The following is a 19,155-nucleotide window of genomic DNA, read 5'->3' as shown; positions in this document are numbered from 1 at the left end:
TCATGGTTTCTATATTTAATTTACAGCAGTGGTCGGCGCTAAAACGCCCCTTTCATCTGATTGGCCAAACCACGGCCTGTATATTTTCTGTCAGGCAGAATAAGAGTCCGCAGGGTGCTGTCAAATTCTTAAAGTTTCCGACGTGAAGCAGCATTTAATGTTAAACTCGGCACACAGCTGAAATATATTTCTCAACACATAATTAGTGCTGCTGCAAAGCTTCGCGTCTAATGTACCACATTTAAAAGATCGCAAGCCAACAGTATGCTGCCACAAAGTTTGGTGTATCATTTATTATGTGTCTAGGAGCAGTGTATCATTTTTGTAGTTTACGTCAAATGAAATGAAATATTACAATATCTCGCACTCGTATTTAATACACAACCTCGGTGTGCGTGTGTCACACCCGAATAAAAATAATAATAAAAGATAGAAAGGAAGTTCAAAAATCAGACTGTATGCGTGTTAGTTTAAATGAAAATAATAGTTCTGGATGTTTATAACATTCATGTGATAATTTTTGCTTGGTATTATTAGCAAGGTTCAAGTAATCTTCTAGAAATCACAAAGGGCTCTGGCATAATTATGTGTAGAAAGTTTGTGTTTTCCAATTCCTGCAGTATTTTTGTATGAGCAATTATAAACATCTTTGTGAGGTCAAATTTATGTAATATTCTCAATGTTTTTATATGTTTTTTAAACAGTTTCCATTTGAAGTCCTGTCCACCTTAGTAGACATATGCCAATGAAGTCATTTTAAACAGATTAAGTGTAACAGATTACATCCATTTTAATAAGGGTGTTAATATGACAGAGCAATCAGTCGCATACGCTTACAGTCCAACATTTGAACTTTATTTCTTTTTTATTATTATTTATTCGGTTATGACACACACACCTAAGATATGAATAGAGGTCTGCGCTTGTCGACGTGTCAATATGAAAATTATTTTAACATTGTCAACAGAATAGGGAAAAATGTCACAGAAAATGAAATTCAGTCTTTCACTCATTATTAGCTAAATATGAAAAGAAAAAAAATAGCCTGTAACTTTAGTGCTAAGTGAAATTAGCTTTAAATTATTTAACCGACATCTAGCCTATTTAACAAAATAATGTTTCGAAGACCGTTTATTTAGCGTCTCTCCTCTGAAAACCGTCCACGATGGATCTGCGACCGCTACTGTCTTTTTACTCTAAAATTTCAGAACATAGTCAGATAATTTTAAGCTCTCTAAAATACATGTGGGAGATGGACATCATTGTAATAATGTTACAGTATCTACACAAAAATTATGCTCCTTTACAGAAATAATAAATGATACTGTGAAACTATGTGTCAGCATACATGGCTTCTGATCTCTCAAATGTCGTAGAGGCGACACTTCGCAGCACTTATGTGTTCAGAAATATTTCTGCATCAGTTATCATGCGGGTTAAACATTAAATGCTCCTTCACATCGGAAACTTAAAGAACTTGACAGCACCCTGCGGACTCTTATTCTGCCTGACAGAAAAAATCCAGGCCGTGGTTTGGCCAATCAGATGAAAGGGGCGTTTTAGCGCCAATCACTGCTGTAAATGAAATATAGAAACCATGAACTGATTTGTATACCACAAATAAAAAATGAACAATTCAGCCGTAATCTAGTTTTTTGTTTGTTAAATTAAACGGAAAAATGAAACACGAGCCATTTTTCATTTCTCGTTATTTAATTTCAGATAGGATATCAAATGACCAAAACATACACTGACCCCGAATGATACCCGGACCCAGAAGCCATCAAGCTCTCTATCTAAATAGATCGCACAGTGGGTCCGTGTACCTTTTGATAGTTTGTTTTTCAACTTCAAATGAAATAAGCAGAAACGAGAAAACGGCCCCTTTTTTCGTTTTTTCGTTTTTTACCGAAAGACGAGAAACAAGATTTCGGGTTGATTTTTAGTTTTTTTGTTTTTTGGTACAAAACAAATAAACCACTCTAAAATTCGTTGTTACATGTGGGCCGTCGCTAGACGCACCTCTCCGCCAATTGGTCAACCAAAATGTGAATATGTGACATCATCCGTTGTTCCTCAGGTCTGTTCAACAAAATAAAAGTCCTCCGCTGCTGTAGCCTACTGATCTGTTAAATGTACAGGTCCTAGATTGAGCTATCTTCTGTGTAAGCTAAGTTTTGAATAAATATTTATTTCAGAAATATTAATCTGCACCTGGACTGTTTAATGTTATTATGTTATTTTATTTTAGATGTTTGGTAAAGCGCGCTTCCCATTATATACAGCGCCGACTAGAGGATGTAGATAAATGTTCAGCCAAGTGTAATACAGTCATAACTTTTCTTAAACTTCTTAAAATCATGGAGGTAAAAGTGAAAAGTTTTATGGATGCTGCAGCAACAGCGTTGCCACATATCACATAAAATACAGGATTGTCCGGAATTATTTATTATATTTGATGTGATAAATAATTGATGTGTACATAATCTTACAGTCTCTTACTATATACAGTACACAATTTTAATAAACACACAAAGAAAATAATTTGGACCTGATAGTAAATAATAACTAACCAATTTCTAAAAACAGAGAAACTTAAAATATCCAGACAGAAACAGTTCTGCGGAACTGCTCCTGATTGAGCTTCACGTTTCTTTATTGTCGGAGATCACCCGCATTGGCTTGGCTAAAATTATCAAGCTCATACCGTCAAACATTGCAGGATTTTTGGTACAGAGCGCATCCTTTTAGATCAACAGCGTATGGTCACGGGCTTTGCGTTTACACTGAATAAAGTGTCTTTCTTTTTTTTAAGCAATGTGAATGATCATTAACAACATGAATGTGCAGCACAAAATTTGGGTGTTTCGAATAAACTCCCATATCCACCGCAAAATCTTCATCCAAACGCACTAGATTTATCACGAATGATGCATACATATTTCTACAGACATCCTCATGAAAACAATTTCGTTGAAATAGGGCTATAGTAACTGCCTACAGTTTAAATTTTTGCTCATAAAAATGTACATAATAATATTTATTTATCTATTTAAGCTCTTTATCTATTTTATATTATAGCCTATATAATAACCTACATAATAATGCATTCGGCTTCGGGCAGATCTCTAGTTTTTAGCAAGGCAGAATAATATTCACAGTGCAATATTTGCTACTGGCTGTATGAGTACATGACTAAAATGGCTTGTTTGTATTGAGGACAGTCACGCATGTTTGGGAAGTAACAATGCTTTTACGTAAGTAGATTTTTCAGTATTTCCACCCCTGCAAATATGACTCTTGCAGATATAATAGAGAGTAGGCCAACATTTTTATATTTCTCCATAAACCTTCGAATAATAACAAAAAATTGTTAAATATAGTAAACTTATATATTATATATTTATTATTTAAATATATTTTAATATTTTTCATATAATTCCACAAATTCTATTTCCCAAACTCAGAGTAATAAAACATACACAGCAAAATCCCCAGTGTTAAATTAACACTGCTCGGTGTTTATATAATCCACACCAAGATTGGTGTTAAAAAACACTGAAGCAGTGTTAAAGTTAATAAGATAATGAAGTGATTGAGTCATTAATAGTGAACACCTGCTGGTCATTCCGTGTCAAATCAACAAAATTTTGGAATTGTTCCTGTCTTAAAATTTTTATTTTGTTGACTCTTTTTCTGGAGAAAGTAATAATAAAATGAGGAAGAAAGCCAAATTATTAAATGCAATAGATGAAATCACCACAGTTAAATAAACACTATCATCATCTCTGTTTGAAAACTAAAATTACAACTTGCTTGCAGAGTTACATGGATGATAAGTTTAACTTCTAAAGAACTGCTGTAAATACAAGCAAGTTTGGTGGTACAAAATAAAACGTAGCGCTTTTCTAAGCGGATTTAAAAGAGGAACTATATTTTATGGCGTAATAGCACTTTTGGGAGTACTTCGACTCGGCGCAGTAACACCCTCCCTCTCCTATTATGAGAGTGAGAAGGGGAGCAGACTTTTCAGGCGAGTCGAAGTACTCCCAAAAGTGCTATTACGCCATAAAATATAGTTCCTCTTTTAAATCCGCTTAGAAAAGCGCTACGTTTTATTTTGTACCACCAAACTTGCTCGTATAACTACTCGTCTTAAATAGGAAAAACGTTGATGTGTTTGGTCACTTCTAACTTTATCTCTAAATGGTACCATTGAATGAATGGGGCTAAGCAAAATGCTATCGAAGCGTCACAGCGCGCTCCAGCGCTTACGTGCACGCACACAGATGATAGAGGGATGTATCAACAATTCTTAGTTAAGGTAATAACATATTTTAATATTAAAAATGAGTAGACTATTCCTTTAAGAATTAACGATTACTCCAGACCACTCGTAGATCTACGATGATTTTCAAGTGCTACTTGTTACGAAGGTTTTGGGAAATTCTAAGATGATTCGTACGATCGTTCCCTTACAAAAATTAACCATGGTTTTACTACAGTTAAAACCAAAAAACCATGGTTACTGTAGTAAAACCATGGTAACCACAAAATAACCATGGTTTTGACAACTATGGTTTTTAAAAACCATAGTTAAACCATGGTTAGTGTTTCGTAATTTTCGTAAGGGTTTTTACGATCTACTTAGCCTTACGATGCTTTTGGGAAACCCGGCCCTGTACTACATCCTCTTTGCGCTGTTTATAAAGGGTAGCGCGGCTTCACCAAATATCTAAAGTAATAAAATAAAACCATGCAGGTGCAGATTAATATTTATGAAATAAATATTTGTCCGAAACCCGTTAAGTTACACAGAAGAAAGCACAATTTAATACCTGACCTGTAAAGTTTAAAGATTAGTAGCCTATTGCTACAGCAGCGGAGGACTTTTATTTTGTTGAACAGACTTGAGGAACAACGGATGATGTCACATATTCACATTTTGGTTGACCAATTGGCGGAGAGGTGCGTCTAGCGACCGCCCACATGTCACAACGAATTTTAGAGTGGTTTATTCGTTTTGTACCAAAAAACAAAAAAAACAAAAAATCAACCTGAAATCTCGTTTTTCGTCTTTCGGTAAAAAAACGAAAAAAGGGGCCGTTTTCTCGTTTCTGCTTATTTCATTAGAAGTTGAAAAACAAACTATCAAAAGGTACACAGGCCCTTCATGGCGAACCGCGTGAAGTCTGTGGCTTTGCAAATGGCTTTGTATCTTGCGATATTCACACGGTCTAACAACACTGAGAGCACAGAATGGACATCGACATAAATCGCCGACTCGGATGTCTTCGATGCAAATGCAGTCATTAATTTTTCGCACTGCAAAATGTTTCTGTCAACAACAATTAAATAATCCCCGAAGCTGAAAAGACGTCAAGCAAAGAGACCATCAAATTATATCGCACATGTATTATATCCATCTTCTTCTTTCCATCAAAAGAAAATTACGATTTCATTTTAGCTAAAGGAAATGACGTATAACTATGGTTACGGCTGATTGGCCAACGCAGTTGCCAGGAGGAAGCTCCTTTGACCAATGAGAAACCTCTTACCACGCCCCTACCTCCTGCCACGCCCCTACCTCTTGCCACGCCCATTGCTCCAAGCTGCAGCTACCCCTGTCTCCCTACGCACGACTATAAATCGCCCTTTAGCTTTCATACGCGGTGACATGCGCACATGGACAAAACCGTGAGAAAGCGGGTTAAGGTGTTTACATGCCACGCAAAATCGGCGTAATGAGCAAAAAACTACCTGTGCCGATCGGTTTTTGCTTACGCCGTTTATGAGCTTTCCCCGATTAAAGAAAACAGTTTTACGCTTATGGCACCCATCTGACCAGCAGTGGCCCTGTGTGTGTGTTTCTGCTTAGACTACTCTGTTTGGATTATATAGAGTAGACTTTAATGTAGACTCTTTACCTAGTCAAGTCACTCACTCATAGTAAAATATACATCTTCAAATCAAGTTAATTCCAATCAGAGCATCTTCCATGTCTGAAATGGATGTATTCTTATATCTATAAGGTATAATATAACAAGATAACTTTTTTTTAATGGGTTTGGCTAAAAGAAAATTTTGGTTTTGTCTATACTACTGCTAGCTACTTATACTATATTGACTGGGTTAAATAGAATTGCATTACTAAAAAGAGACTAAAATACAATTTTCATTGACTAAAACTAGACTAAAAATGTCACTAGTTTTCGTCGACTAAAACTATACAAAAATAGTCAAGGATAATTCTGACTAAAATAAGACTAAAATGCCCAGACTTTTAGTCGACTAAAACTTGACTAGACTAAAAAGAGTATGAAATGACTAAAACTAATAAAAACTAAAATGTCAGCTTGACACAAAGACTAGACTAAAACTAAAATTAAAACAGGCCCCCAAAAACAACACTACACTGAAGGGGCTTATTTCCCGATAACTACCTCTACATTATCCCGCTTATTACACGGCTACTTGCCACATAAGAAAAAAAAAACTGGACATGAATATGAATTTGAAACATTTTATTGGCATATCTGTTTTAAATTAACATTTTTATCCTTCCGCGAAACTTTGCACAGATGCATAAAATGATCGTAATACCTTATTAAGATCCTCTGCTTCATACTTGTCTGTCTCCATTTTTTTTCTCTTTTAGCCAGTCTTTGAGAAGTTTTAATGCCCATTCTGTATTTTTTTGTGTGTTGGCTTCGTAGCTGTCATGCTCTATTTTGTCAAGTTCAGTCTCAGTAAGCTCTCTGTGTCTTGTCGTTGTTCGTTATTCTATCCACTGTTTAAATGTTTTGTTTATTCCGTACATGTTAAAATTAATGTCAAAATTTTCCATTCTTAATGGTGGTTGTCCAGTGTTTGTCACAAGATGACGCCAAACAGTAATCTTTATTGGCACGGAGCGATTTTAATCGTACAATTAGTACCGGCAATGCGTTATTACTTTGGAGCGGTTATTATTTGAAAAGAACGAACCTGCAAATGTCTCAACTGACCAATCAGAATCAAGCATTCCAGAGAGCCGTGTAATAAATGTGATTATTAATTGAAACTTCTCTTCTCTAGACTCTCAGACTGTAGTATTGGAGAAGAAGGTTATGTTTCTTTATATTCAGCTGTGAGATCAAACCCTTCACATCTGACAGAGCTGGATCTCAGTGGAAATGATCCTGGAGAAACAGGAGTTAAACTCATCTATCAATTAATACGAGATCCTAAATGTGCACTGAAGGAGGTCAGGTGAGCTGTCAATTCAAATAATACAAAACAAATCAAACAAAAGATCATTATTTAATGGGGCAGCAGTGGTTCAGTGGTTCATGCAGGTTGGCTACAAATTGGAAGGTTGGTTTGTCAATCCCCGGTTCCACCTGACCAAGTGAAAGACACTTAATCCAGCTGCTTCCGATGAGCTGGATGGCGCCTTGCATGGCTGACACGGCCGTTGATGAATGAACGTATGGGTGAATGTGAGGCAATATGTAAAACGCTTTGGATGGCCATGGGTCTATGAAAGCACTACACTCTAAAAAAAATCCGTAAAAAAACGGACAAAGTACTGTGTAAATATGAAGGAATTTTCCGTATTTATGTTTTACAGGCATTTATCCGTTTTTTAAATAACATGTTGCATTATGGGTGCAACAACTCCTGCTGCAATCTTTCACTTTTGCCTCTCTATCACCATCTCTGTTTGAAACCTAAAATTACAACTTGCTTGCAGAGTTATTTTCTAACATGGATGATGTTTAACTTCTAAACAAATGCTGTCAGAACAAGATACAAATGCTCAACTATTCCAGCATCGACACATGTGATTTAGTAGACAAATCTTCTTTCTGACGTGACGTGTAAGTCAAAGGAATATTTACCACAAAATTTATCACATTAAATCTCCAGTTTGTGTTTGTTTTAGACTCATTTGAAGTCACCACTATGGAGATTAGTGTTCCCTTTAGTTAGGCTTTTGTCCCTTGACCTTCCAGAACTGACTCTTCTCTTTTGGCATTGCAACAGTGTTTTTGCTTGTAGCAATTACAACTTGTTTGTTGCTTGAGGAAGGAGAATTGTCTGTGATGTCATATAAGCTTAGTTGTTTTTATGTTATGCTGTCTAACATTTAAATATGAAATGATAAAATAAGAATAAAGAACTGAAGTGTATAAGAGTGAGACTGTATGCTGATCTAAAAACACACTGTATTGAATAAGATGGCTGAAAATTTGTCAGCTGTGGCTTTTGCTTCAGAGATATCAACACTTTGGATACAAATCTCAACAATGGTGAGAGTAAATGTTAAGAAAGAGCTTTCTACAATCCTGGTACCCAGCATGCATTGCGGCATGAAGCTTCGTTGTTGATTGTCACCATCGTTGCGTTTCATAGGCGGATTGAAGTGTCCATAAAGGTTACGGAAAATGTTCTGTAAATCTACGGACAGTGTTTTATAAATCTACAGAATGTTCAGTTTTTGAAAAAAACGGAAATGTCTGTAAACATAACGGAAAAGGCACCGGTAATTTTCTGCCAGGACATTATCCGTTTTTTTACGGATTATTTTTTTAGAGTGTATATAAATGCAGTCCATTTTACCCTTTTTTTTTACTATTTATAGCTATTCTTTTAGTATTATAATGACCCAAACATGGTCATATCATGTAATCAACAGTTTGGGGGTAAATCAACATTACAATGAACAAAGAAACATAAGATTTCTCAAGAGCAATTTTAGAAGGGGACATAAACAATAAAGACAACATTTTATTTTAAGGATACTGTATGTGTACACAGTGGAAAGCCTTACTACTATTGCAAGTGTAGCATGGAGGCCATGCTGTTATTCTTCTCATGGTGTTGTCACAGTACCAATACCAGTAAAACATCACGGTTCTTGGTACCAAAACACAAAAGCATGCAAAAATAATAACATGCAATTTTATTAATAAAGTTCAATATCAATATAAGCTAATAATATAAAAGCATTGCCATTCTGTATTTTATTTTACATATATATATTAAGTATTAAATGTATTTGTAAGTGAAATGTTTCAACAGCTGTTGTCTGTGTGTGTTTGCTGATGAACATCATCCTCAGTCTGCTGCTTTATAAGACAAACACATTAAACTTGAGTAAGACAACTGGTTAAACCTAGATGCATGTATACAACATTAGATGACTGACACCAGCTGAATTATTGCAAGTAGAAAAGACAACATAGATTAAAGTACCTTCATATTAACTCACTACTTGACAGCATTTTTTAAAATTTGCCTGCCAGCATTTTCACAAAAGTTTAACAAAATGCCTTCCGGAAAATTTTCTTCTATAAATATATAAACATACAATATATCAAATGAAAGAACAGACCCTCTGCTTACAAACAAACAAAACAAAAAATAAATAAACAAAAATATTTCATCCTATCTTCATTTGTTCACTTTTATCAACTTTCAAATATGGGTAGGATTCATCAAAAATACAAAATTTTGAGAAAAAAGTTGAAATAATTTTTTGTAAAGGTCTTTTGTTAGAGATCAGATTCAGAACAATGATCAAAACATACACATTTCCTATGTTGAGTACAGAGGTGGGTAGAGTACCCAAAATCTGTACTCAAGTAAAAGTACAAGTACTTATACAAAAATGTACTCAAGTAAAAGTAAAAGTATCAATCTAATTATTTACTTGAGTAAGAGTAAAAAAGTATTAGATGAAAAAACTACTCAAGTAGTTAGTTACTCGTTACTTCCGATCTGATATAGAGAAGTAGTGCAAAAGCACTGAATTTCAGACTTCTTGGAGGGTTTTCACAAACCTCTCCTTAAAAGTCTCATTGTTCTGCTTATATACAAGTAAAGCAGCCTATCTCAGTCCTGCAATGGGTACATTAACATCACATAATGTGTCGTTTGAGAAAAAATCTCAAACACACACACACACACAGAGATGTTTTTCTGACGGTTAACTCTGTATTTATTTTCATGTTCACAACACAAACTTGTCAGCATCTGCCTTTAAACATGCAAACAGTAAACAAATAAGAACGTGTGTGTCTGTTTGTTATCATGTTTTTATATGAATAGGTTATTTTCATTGCCATTAAAGTGCAATTACTGAACATAAACAGGAGCTTAATAAAAATGATCATTTTAGAATTTCATATGGAACTTATCTGTTTTTGCAAATCAACTCTACATTTATTATAATATATAATACATGTTTCTTTCAAATCAATCTTTATTCTTTTATTTTTATTCATTCATTCTTTAGGAAGGATTTAATTAAAATACAATCCCGTTTTTATATGAATGTATTTTCTACACATTAGTGTAGTTTGTGTATAAATGCAGTCCTTACATTATGCTGTTAAGTTTGTTTAGGTGTGGGGAAATGATATGTAAATGTGCAGATGTGAACGTGCTGTTTGTATGGTTTAACTTACATTATTGTTTGTTTGTTTGTTTGTTTGTTTTATTATTTATATAGCACACATAATACAACAGAAGTTGCCCAAGGTGCTTCACAAACGACAAGCTAAAACACTTAAAAAAACATAGATACAAACAATGCAGTTTAAGCAAACATAAACAAACAAGAGACAACATAAAAAAACAAGAGACAACAACAGATTTTCACACTTTCACACAATGGCCAAGTCGCTTCCAACTGGCCCCCATGCTACCTCTAATAAATGTGTCTTCAACAGTGACTTAAACACAGCCAGCGACTTTACTGACCTAATCATGTAGGGGAGTTCATTCCACAATATGGGACCAACTCGAGAAAACGCTCTGTCACCTTTTCGTTTTGAATTTGTTCTTACAGTCACCAAGAGATTCAAATTCTCTGATCTCAGTGACCTGGGCGGGATGTACACAGACAATAACTCAGATAAATATGTTGGTGCCAAATTGTGTAGTGCTTTAAAAACCAGAACAATGATCTTGTAGTGTATTCTATACTGGACTGGCAACCAGTTTAAGGATCTCAATAAAGGTGTAACGTGATCCATTTTTTTGGCTGACTTGATCAATCTGGCTGCAGCATTTTGTATATTTTGCAAGCGTGCCAAAGCTTTTTTATCAATCCCAGCATACAGTGAATTGCAGTAATCCATTTTAGAGAAAATTACAGCAGAAATAGCTCTCTCGAAATCTGCCGGAGATAAAAATGGTTTGGTTTTTGCTAAAAGCTTTAAGTGAAAAAAACTTGATTTAATCACAGAGTTGATTTGTTTGTCCATTTTTAACTCAGAGTCCAAGATAAATCCAAGGGTTTTAACCTTATCAAAGATCGCAGCTGCCAGGGGGGTTTCTTTTAGTCGCTCAGAGACTAACTGAGAGTTGGAACCGAAAACTATAACCTCCGTTTTCTCCTCATTTAGTTTTAAGAAATTAGCTGCCAGCCAGTCTTTCACCTCCTGAATACAAGATAATAAGTTGCCGAATGCATTAAAATCTGACCGTTTTACCGAAACATACATCTGAACATCATCTGCGTAACAATGAAAAGACATGTTGTGTTTCCTAAAAATAGAACCAAGAGGTAGCATGTATAAGGCGAATAAAATAGGAGCTAAAATAGAACCCTGGGGGACCCCACACAATAACAGGGACCTCCTGGACATGCAGTCTTTTACACACACAGATACAGATCTGTCAGCAAGATATGATTTGAACCACCTAAGGACATTCCCCTTCAGGCCAACCCAGGATTCCAAACGCTGCAGTAAAATATTATGGTCCACCATGTCAAACGCAGCACTGAGATCAAGAATCATTAATACAGCATTTTCCCCTTTATCCAGAGATAAGAAAATGTCATTAAGCACCTTCACCAGTGCTGTCTCAGTGCTATGCTTTGACTTAAAGCCAGATTGAAACACCTCAGTTATAGAATTTGACTGTAGGTGGTCTTGAAGTTGATTGAAAACAGCTCTTTCTAGCACCTTTGCCAAAAAGGGCAGATTTGAGATTGGCCTAAAGTGGTTTGGGTCGTCCATAGAGAGGTTTGGCCGTTTTAACAATGGTGTCACAATCGCATGTTTAAAATCAACTGGACAAATGCCCTGGCTAAGGCATTTGTTAATTAAGTTCATAATATTAAAAACCACAGTATCCGCGATCTGCTTAAAAAGCCGTGGTGACATAATGTCATCTTTTGAAGAGGAAGGTTTTAAATGTGTAATTATATCTGCTAAATCAAACAGAGTCAAAGGATAAAAGTCACTCCAGTCCCTGGGGGAAGTCGATGGTGATGGCAAAAAAACATCAGCTCCCATCTGTGGTATATGGACACGGAGGTTTGCAATTTTCCCTTGGAAAAATGTTTGAAACTCTTCACAGGTGATAGTTAAGGAGTCCGGATGCATATTTTGAATCGGATTTATAGCCGCATTGATTGTGTCAAATAACACTTTGGGATTGTTAACATTCTTTAAAATAGTCTCAGAATAAAATTTGTGCTTGGCGTCCCTTGAGGCCATTTGAAATGTAACCAAAGATTCTCTAAACAGGTCAAAATGTACTTGAATTTTAGATTTTCTCCATCTCCTCTCTGCCTGCCTAGACAGCCGTCTAAGCTTACGAATGTCATCATTTACCCATGGCGGAGAAATATGACTAACATGTTTAACTGTGAGAGGAGCAATAACATCAAGAATTTCAGAGCAGACTGTCTTAAATTGCATTAGATGTTCTTCAATCCTTAGAGAGCAAAGTGCATTTTCAGAGCATATGGTTGCATACTTTCTATCATAAAGCTCTGCAAACTCGCCACTCGTCGCTGGTGTTATTTTTCTAGTCCGCTTTTTTATCCGAGGCCTCATTAAGGTCTTAGCAAGACACAAATTAAAAGCCACTGATTTGTGATCTGAAAAAGGGACTTCCTCGACATTTAGGTCCTGAATGGGCAAATTATGAGATAAAACCAGATCTAACATATGGCCCAATCTATTGTGATATAAACAGGTTACTGTTATATACGAAATGTGTATCTTGTCCACTAGATGGCAATAGAGTGTGGAGTATGTGGGCATGTGTTAGTACTGAAGAAGAGTTGTTGTGGACTTATGCAAGCACGAGCTGTGAATGTAGTCACTGGATGTTCCTGTACGTTTCATAATATATGATGTTAATAAAGTAGAAACATTTGGACAAGTGTAGCTTTATTAAAACATTACATGGTGTCAGAAGTGGAGCGCTATTGACGCGATGGCAAAGTTTCAACCCCCGGACAATTTTGACTTCAGTCACCCAGAAAGATGGCCAGAATGGCGTCAAAGGTTTCACCGCTACAGAATAGCCACTAAACTGGATAAGGAAGAGGCTGAAGTACAGGTCTGTACGCTGCTTTATTCGATGGGAAAAGAAGCGGAACAAGTGTATCAGACATTTACGTTCGGAGAGGGTGAGAGAGAAAGAGAGAATTATGATAACGTGATCAAGAAGCTTGATGACTACTTTGTGCCAAAAGTTAATGTTATTCATGAGCGTGCACGATTTCACATGAGAGTTCAGAGGCCAGGGGAAATGGCCGAAGAATATATTCGCAGCCTGCATGAGCTAGCCGGTACATGTGACTTCGGGGCAGCAAAGGATGAAAACATTCGCGATCGGCTTGTGATTGGGATTTTAGACAGAAAACTGTCGGAAAAGCTTCAATTGATGCCCGATTTGACACTCAAACACGCCATAGAGCTCGTGAGACAGTCTGAACAGGTACGTGGACACGTTAACGAGCAAGCAGCATGTGTTACTCAAATCAGCGAAGTGACTGGTGCCCGAGGAAAACCACATTACAATGAAAGAGGTAGACAACATATTGGCTCAAAACGGAATCAGACAGAGCAGGCAACAGAACGGAGATGTAAAAGATGTGGAAGAAATCATGGAAAAGGGGACATATGCCCAGCAAGAGGTGCTGAATGTCGCAAATGCAGAAAAAAGGGTCACTTTGCTGCAGTTTGTAGAACCCGAGCAGTCCATGAAGTCTTCAAACCACCAGAGGGCAGCAACCTCACACATTTCCTTGGTGAGTTGACACAAATAAATGATGTAAATGGAGCATGGATGGTCACACTTTCAATTCAAGGCACAGACATTGACTTTAAAATCGACACAGGTGCAGACATAAGTGTAATTTCAGAGAAAACGTTCTCTGTTCTACAGTACAAGCCACAACTCAAAAATGCAAAAGTGAAACTTGAGAGCCCTGGGGGTACTTTGCACTGCAAAGGACAGTTTAAAGCCGTCACAGCCTACAAAGATAAGCAGTACAGTTTTGATACTTTTGTCGTGGCTGGCCCCCACATAAACAATCTTCTTGGGCGAGATGCAGCCAGTGCTATGGGCTTAGTGAAGAGGTTGGAAGAGCTTCAGCCCATTTCCTCACCTGAACTTGGTTTAGTAAAGATCAAACCTATCAAAATCTGCTTAAAAGAGAATGCAGTACCCTACAGTGTACACACTGCACGTCGAGTGTCCCTACCTTTACTTTCAAAAGTCAAGGCAGAGCTGGAGAGAATGGTTAAATGTGGTGTTATTCAAGAAATCACAGAACCTACTGAATGGTGCGCCCCTATGGTAGCCGTTCCTAAGAAGACGGGACAAATCAGAATCTGCGTCGATCTAAAGCAACTGAATAAAGCTGTCAAAAGGGAGAAATTTGTGCTGCCAACGATCGACGACATTCTTCCTAAGTTAGCACATGCTCAAGTTTTCTCACTCCTAGATGCTGCCAGTGGTTTCTGGCAACTGCCACTTGATATGGACTGTGCAAAACTAACCACATTTATCACTCCTTTTGGGAGATATTTCTTCCGAAGGCTCCCATTTGGAATAACTAGTGCACCAGAAATCTTTCAACGTGAAATGTCAGCAATCCTCAACGACCAAGAAGGAGTCGCTGTGTTCATGGATGATATTTTAGTTTATGGCAACACTCCTGAGCAACATGAGCAGCGATTGCAGAGGGCTCTGACAGCCATTGATCGGGCAGGTTTGCAGCTGAATAAGGAAAAGTGTCTACTGAGACAGAAACAACTCAAGTATTTAGGACACGTCATAGACAAGGATGGCATACGACCTGATACAGCCAAAGTCGAAGCTATTACAAACCTGGAAAAGCCACAGAACATCTCAGAACTACGGCGAATGCTGGGAATGATTCACTACCTGGGCAGGTATGTTCCTCATCTCTCAGACATCATTCGACCTCTCAATGAGCTGTTAAAACGTGATGTCATCTGGTACTGGGGTCATGTGCAAGAGGAGGCGTTTAATAACGTGAAACAAGTAATCACAGAAGCTCCTGTTCTTGCGTTTTACGATGTCACAAAGCCCACGGTTGTCAGCGCAGATGCCAGCAGCTACGGTCTGGGGGGCGTCTTGCTGCAAGACCACGACGGACAGCTAAAACCAGTGGCATACTGCTCCAGGGTGCTGACAGATGCTGAAAAACGGTATGCCCAGATCGAAAAAGAGTGCTTGGCAGCCGTGTGGTCCTGTGAGAAATTTTCACGATTCTTGTATGGACTGGAAAGTTTTGTGTTGCAAACTGACCATAAACCACTTATTCCGTTGATCAATGCAAAGGATTTGGATGCAGTTCCCCTCAGATGTCAGAGGCTGTTACTGCGAATGATGCGGTACAACCCAGAGGCTCAGTATGTACCAGGTAAACAACTGGTGGTCGCCGACACGCTGTCTCGACACCCTCAGCCCACCATTTCAGCAGACGTCTCTGAACTAGTGCTGGAAGTGGAGTCTTACGAGAATGTTGTCAGTGATGCATGGCCAATCTCTCAACCTAAGCTGGACTCTGTGAAAAGAGAGACAGGACTGGATCATGACCTACAAATGGTGAAGAAGTACGTGGCTGATGGCTGGCCTAGATATGCAGCCAATGTCCCTCAAGATTTAAAATCATACTACAGTGCACGTCATCACCTGTCAGTTTTCCAGGACCTTGTGCTCTATGATGATAGGATCATAATTCCCCAAACAATGAGGTCAGACATACTCCAGAGGTTGCATAGCGGTCACCAAGGCATTGTGAAATGCAGGGAAAGAGCGAAATGTAGTGTGTGGTGGCCAGGCTTAAGTAAAGAAATCCAGTCGCTTGTTAATAACTGCAAAGACTGTCTGGAAACAAGACCTACCCAGAAAAATGAGCCACTTCTAACCACTCCCCTGCCAAACCGCCCATGGGAGAAAATTGGTGCTGATATATGTGAAGTGGATAAGCAGCATTATTTGATAGTTGTGGATTATTTCTCGAGGTATATTGACATAGCTCATCTTTCAGACTTGTCAGGAAAAACAACACGTGCGTGTTTGCAGAACATGTTCGCACGATGGGGCTGTCCCAACGTTTTGTTTTCGGACAATGGGCCTCAGTTTAGTGGACGAGCTTTTAAAGACTTTGCAAAGGACTATGATTTTCAGCATATCACCTCGAGTCCTCACTATGCACAATCAAATGGTGAGGCTGAAAGAGCTGTACAAACAGCTAAAAAGATCTTGAAACAGTCAGACCCATTTGCAGCTCTAATGAGCTACCGAGCCACACCCATTCAGGCTACAGGTGTAAGTCCCTCACAGCTTATGATGGGTAGACAGATAAGAACCACTGTTCCCACATTAGAGTCAAACCTGCAGCCCGGGTGGCCAGATCTTCATCAGGTGAGAAAGTTGGATCGAAAAGCTAAAGCAAGCTATCAAAAATATTACAACAAGAGAAACAATGTTCGTACATTACCTGAGATCCTACCTGGTGCTTCTGTGGCAGTGAAATTGGATGATGAGAGAGGATGGATAAGGTCTGGAACAGTACTTGAGAAGTGTGAGTCACCGCGGTCTTACATTATCCAATCTGAGTCTGGATTACTCAGACGAAACCGGCGACATCTTATGCCTACACCCAGTGACAATGGACAAACATCTACTTCAGCTTCACAAACTCAAGTACAGCAAGAAATTGACAGTCCTGACCATTTTGCAAATGAAAAGTTTAATGCTGTTCCAAACATTCCAGAGTCTGTTGAACAACCTGTCATTAATTTACCTGAGTCTGATTCTAGCCAAGCAACAGTTCATTCACCAAACGTGGTAAAAACAAGATCTGGACGATCTGTCTTAATTCCACAGAAGTATAAAGACTTTGTGTAAATGGCTAAAGAAAACAAATAGCAAAAGAGGTTAAGTGAAAATGGCATAATAGAGAAATGTGTTAAGCTAGATCCTGTATGACTTGATTTAAAAGTTGTTAAGTGTTATATTGTTTCATACAGTACTTTCTGTTACATGTTAAGTAACTCATAAGGAAGGGTGATGTGATATAAACAGGTTACTGTTATATACGAAATGTGTATCTTGTCCACTAGATGGCAATAGAGTGTGGAGTATGTGGGCATGTGTTAGTACTGAAGAAGAGTTGTTGTGGACTTATGCAAGCACGAGCTGTGAATGTAGTCACTGGATGTTCCTGTACGTTTCATAATATATGATGTTAATAAAGTAGAAACATTTGGACAAGTGTAGCTTTATTAAAACATTACATCTATGAGTAGGCCCGTTTACCCATTGTATTAAGTCATACGAATCCATCACATTCACAAACTCCTTTGAGATTGCATCCTTAGCACAGCAGATATGTATATTCAAGTCTCCCAGGATTAAAAAGTAATCAAACTGCGTTGTCAGTCTACCTACAAGATCCGAGAATTCCGAGATAAAATCTTTGTTTGCCTTGGGTGGGCGATATACCAATGCAATAGTGATTGGATTTGTTGACATGATTTGAAATACTTGTAGCTCAAAGCTGTTGTAGGGTGCAAACATTATTTGTCGACATTTAAAAACGTTCTTAAAAATAGTCATAATGCCACCTCCACGCCCGGTTTCTCGCGGCGTGTTAAAGTACAAACAGTCTTGCGGCAAAAGTTCTGACATTGGTGAAATATCTCCTACCTTCAGCCATGTCTCAGCCAAGAAAAAGAAGTCCAGCTTGTTTTCCGCCATAAAATCGTTCAGTATAAAGGTTTTGCTTCCAACCGCCTGTACATTTAGTAACGCCATGTTCAGTTGCGTTTCGCCGCTGGACATCCGCTGTTCACAGGTTAATGGTCGAAGATTTTTCTGGTTAACCCCTCTCGCGTAGACCCGAACCATCGCAGCGCGGCCTGGAGCGGCCACTGTGTCAGGTATAACCGGTACAACCCAACTACCCAGCGCTTCCCACGACCGCCACAAAATTTTCCGCCCCTTCATTTCAATCGTAGTTTGTCTTGACGATCTAATGAAGTTCTGGGCTCCAAGACTACGCTTTAGTCTGGTAATAATGCCGCCACGCTTTCCACGCTTCCTGACGCGTCTACATCGTTTGATGACGAAGGGAAGTCGCCGCAGGCAGCACGGAATATCCTCTAGCAGTGGTGGTGGAGGAAAATGCGAGTCTTTGTGATCTTTTTTAAAGAGGGTCTCAACCGTAGCTTGGATGGATAACAGCTGAGAACGGTCATAAACCAGCAGAGAAGAGGTATGTTGAAAAAAACCCGTTATTTGTAGTAGCATAAGTGTGAAAACATAGACAGACAACGCAACAGGTAGACGGCATGCCACATACAACGGCGCCATCTTGCACTCCAACATTAGGATTTGTAATCGCTTGCACAAGAGTGCATATGGCAAAAAAACTCGGACAGTGTGTGAAATGACCATTAATAGTGTTCAAATAGACATACTGTGACACTTACTTCAGGTTGGATCTTGAATTCCTGTTCGCTGAGATGTCAGCTCGTTTATTGAACAAAGCATGCATCACATTGTGAAACTATTCTTTTTGACCTCTTGGAGTGAAAAGATAGACCGAACTTGAAGCCACGCATGATCTGCCTCCGATAACTCGCACAACGCACACGCGCCCTCATCTGCTTCTCCTATCATCTACGCGGCCGCGCGGTCGCGCGCGCTTGGTGAGCGCGCGGTCACGCGCTAAGGGGTGACGCAGCCTGTTTCGCGCAACTTTCAAACACGCCCTATAAACTTTAAAAAATGTATATATATATTCATGAATTATTACCATTTGACAGTAGCGCAGTAACGCCGCCGAATGTAGCGAAGTAAAAGTACAGTTTTTTCACT

The 19,155-nt window shown here is 38.3% G+C and overlaps 1 protein-coding gene across 16 annotated transcripts in view; it reads left to right on the top strand.

Moving 5' to 3' along the window:
* The window catches only part of LOC129454094 (uncharacterized), a 476,448-nt gene that overhangs the window by 114,972 nt on the left and 342,321 nt on the right, over positions 1 to 19,155 (top strand). For all 16 annotated transcript variants that reach the window (XM_073865347.1, XM_073865342.1, XM_073865343.1 and 13 more), the window contains one exon: positions 7,078 to 7,251. In XM_073865347.1, the coding sequence (XP_073721448.1) occupies positions 7,078 to 7,251 (174 nt within the window). The remainder of the gene's footprint in view (positions 1 to 7,077; positions 7,252 to 19,155) is intronic.

Source organism: Misgurnus anguillicaudatus, unplaced genomic scaffold (genome assembly GCF_027580225.2).
Source record: "Misgurnus anguillicaudatus unplaced genomic scaffold, ASM2758022v2 HiC_scaffold_31, whole genome shotgun sequence".
Classification (NCBI taxonomy): Eukaryota; Metazoa; Chordata; class Actinopteri; order Cypriniformes; family Cobitidae; genus Misgurnus; species Misgurnus anguillicaudatus.
Note: the sequence above shows the minus strand (reverse complement) of the source record. Positions and strands in the feature narration are given on the sequence as shown.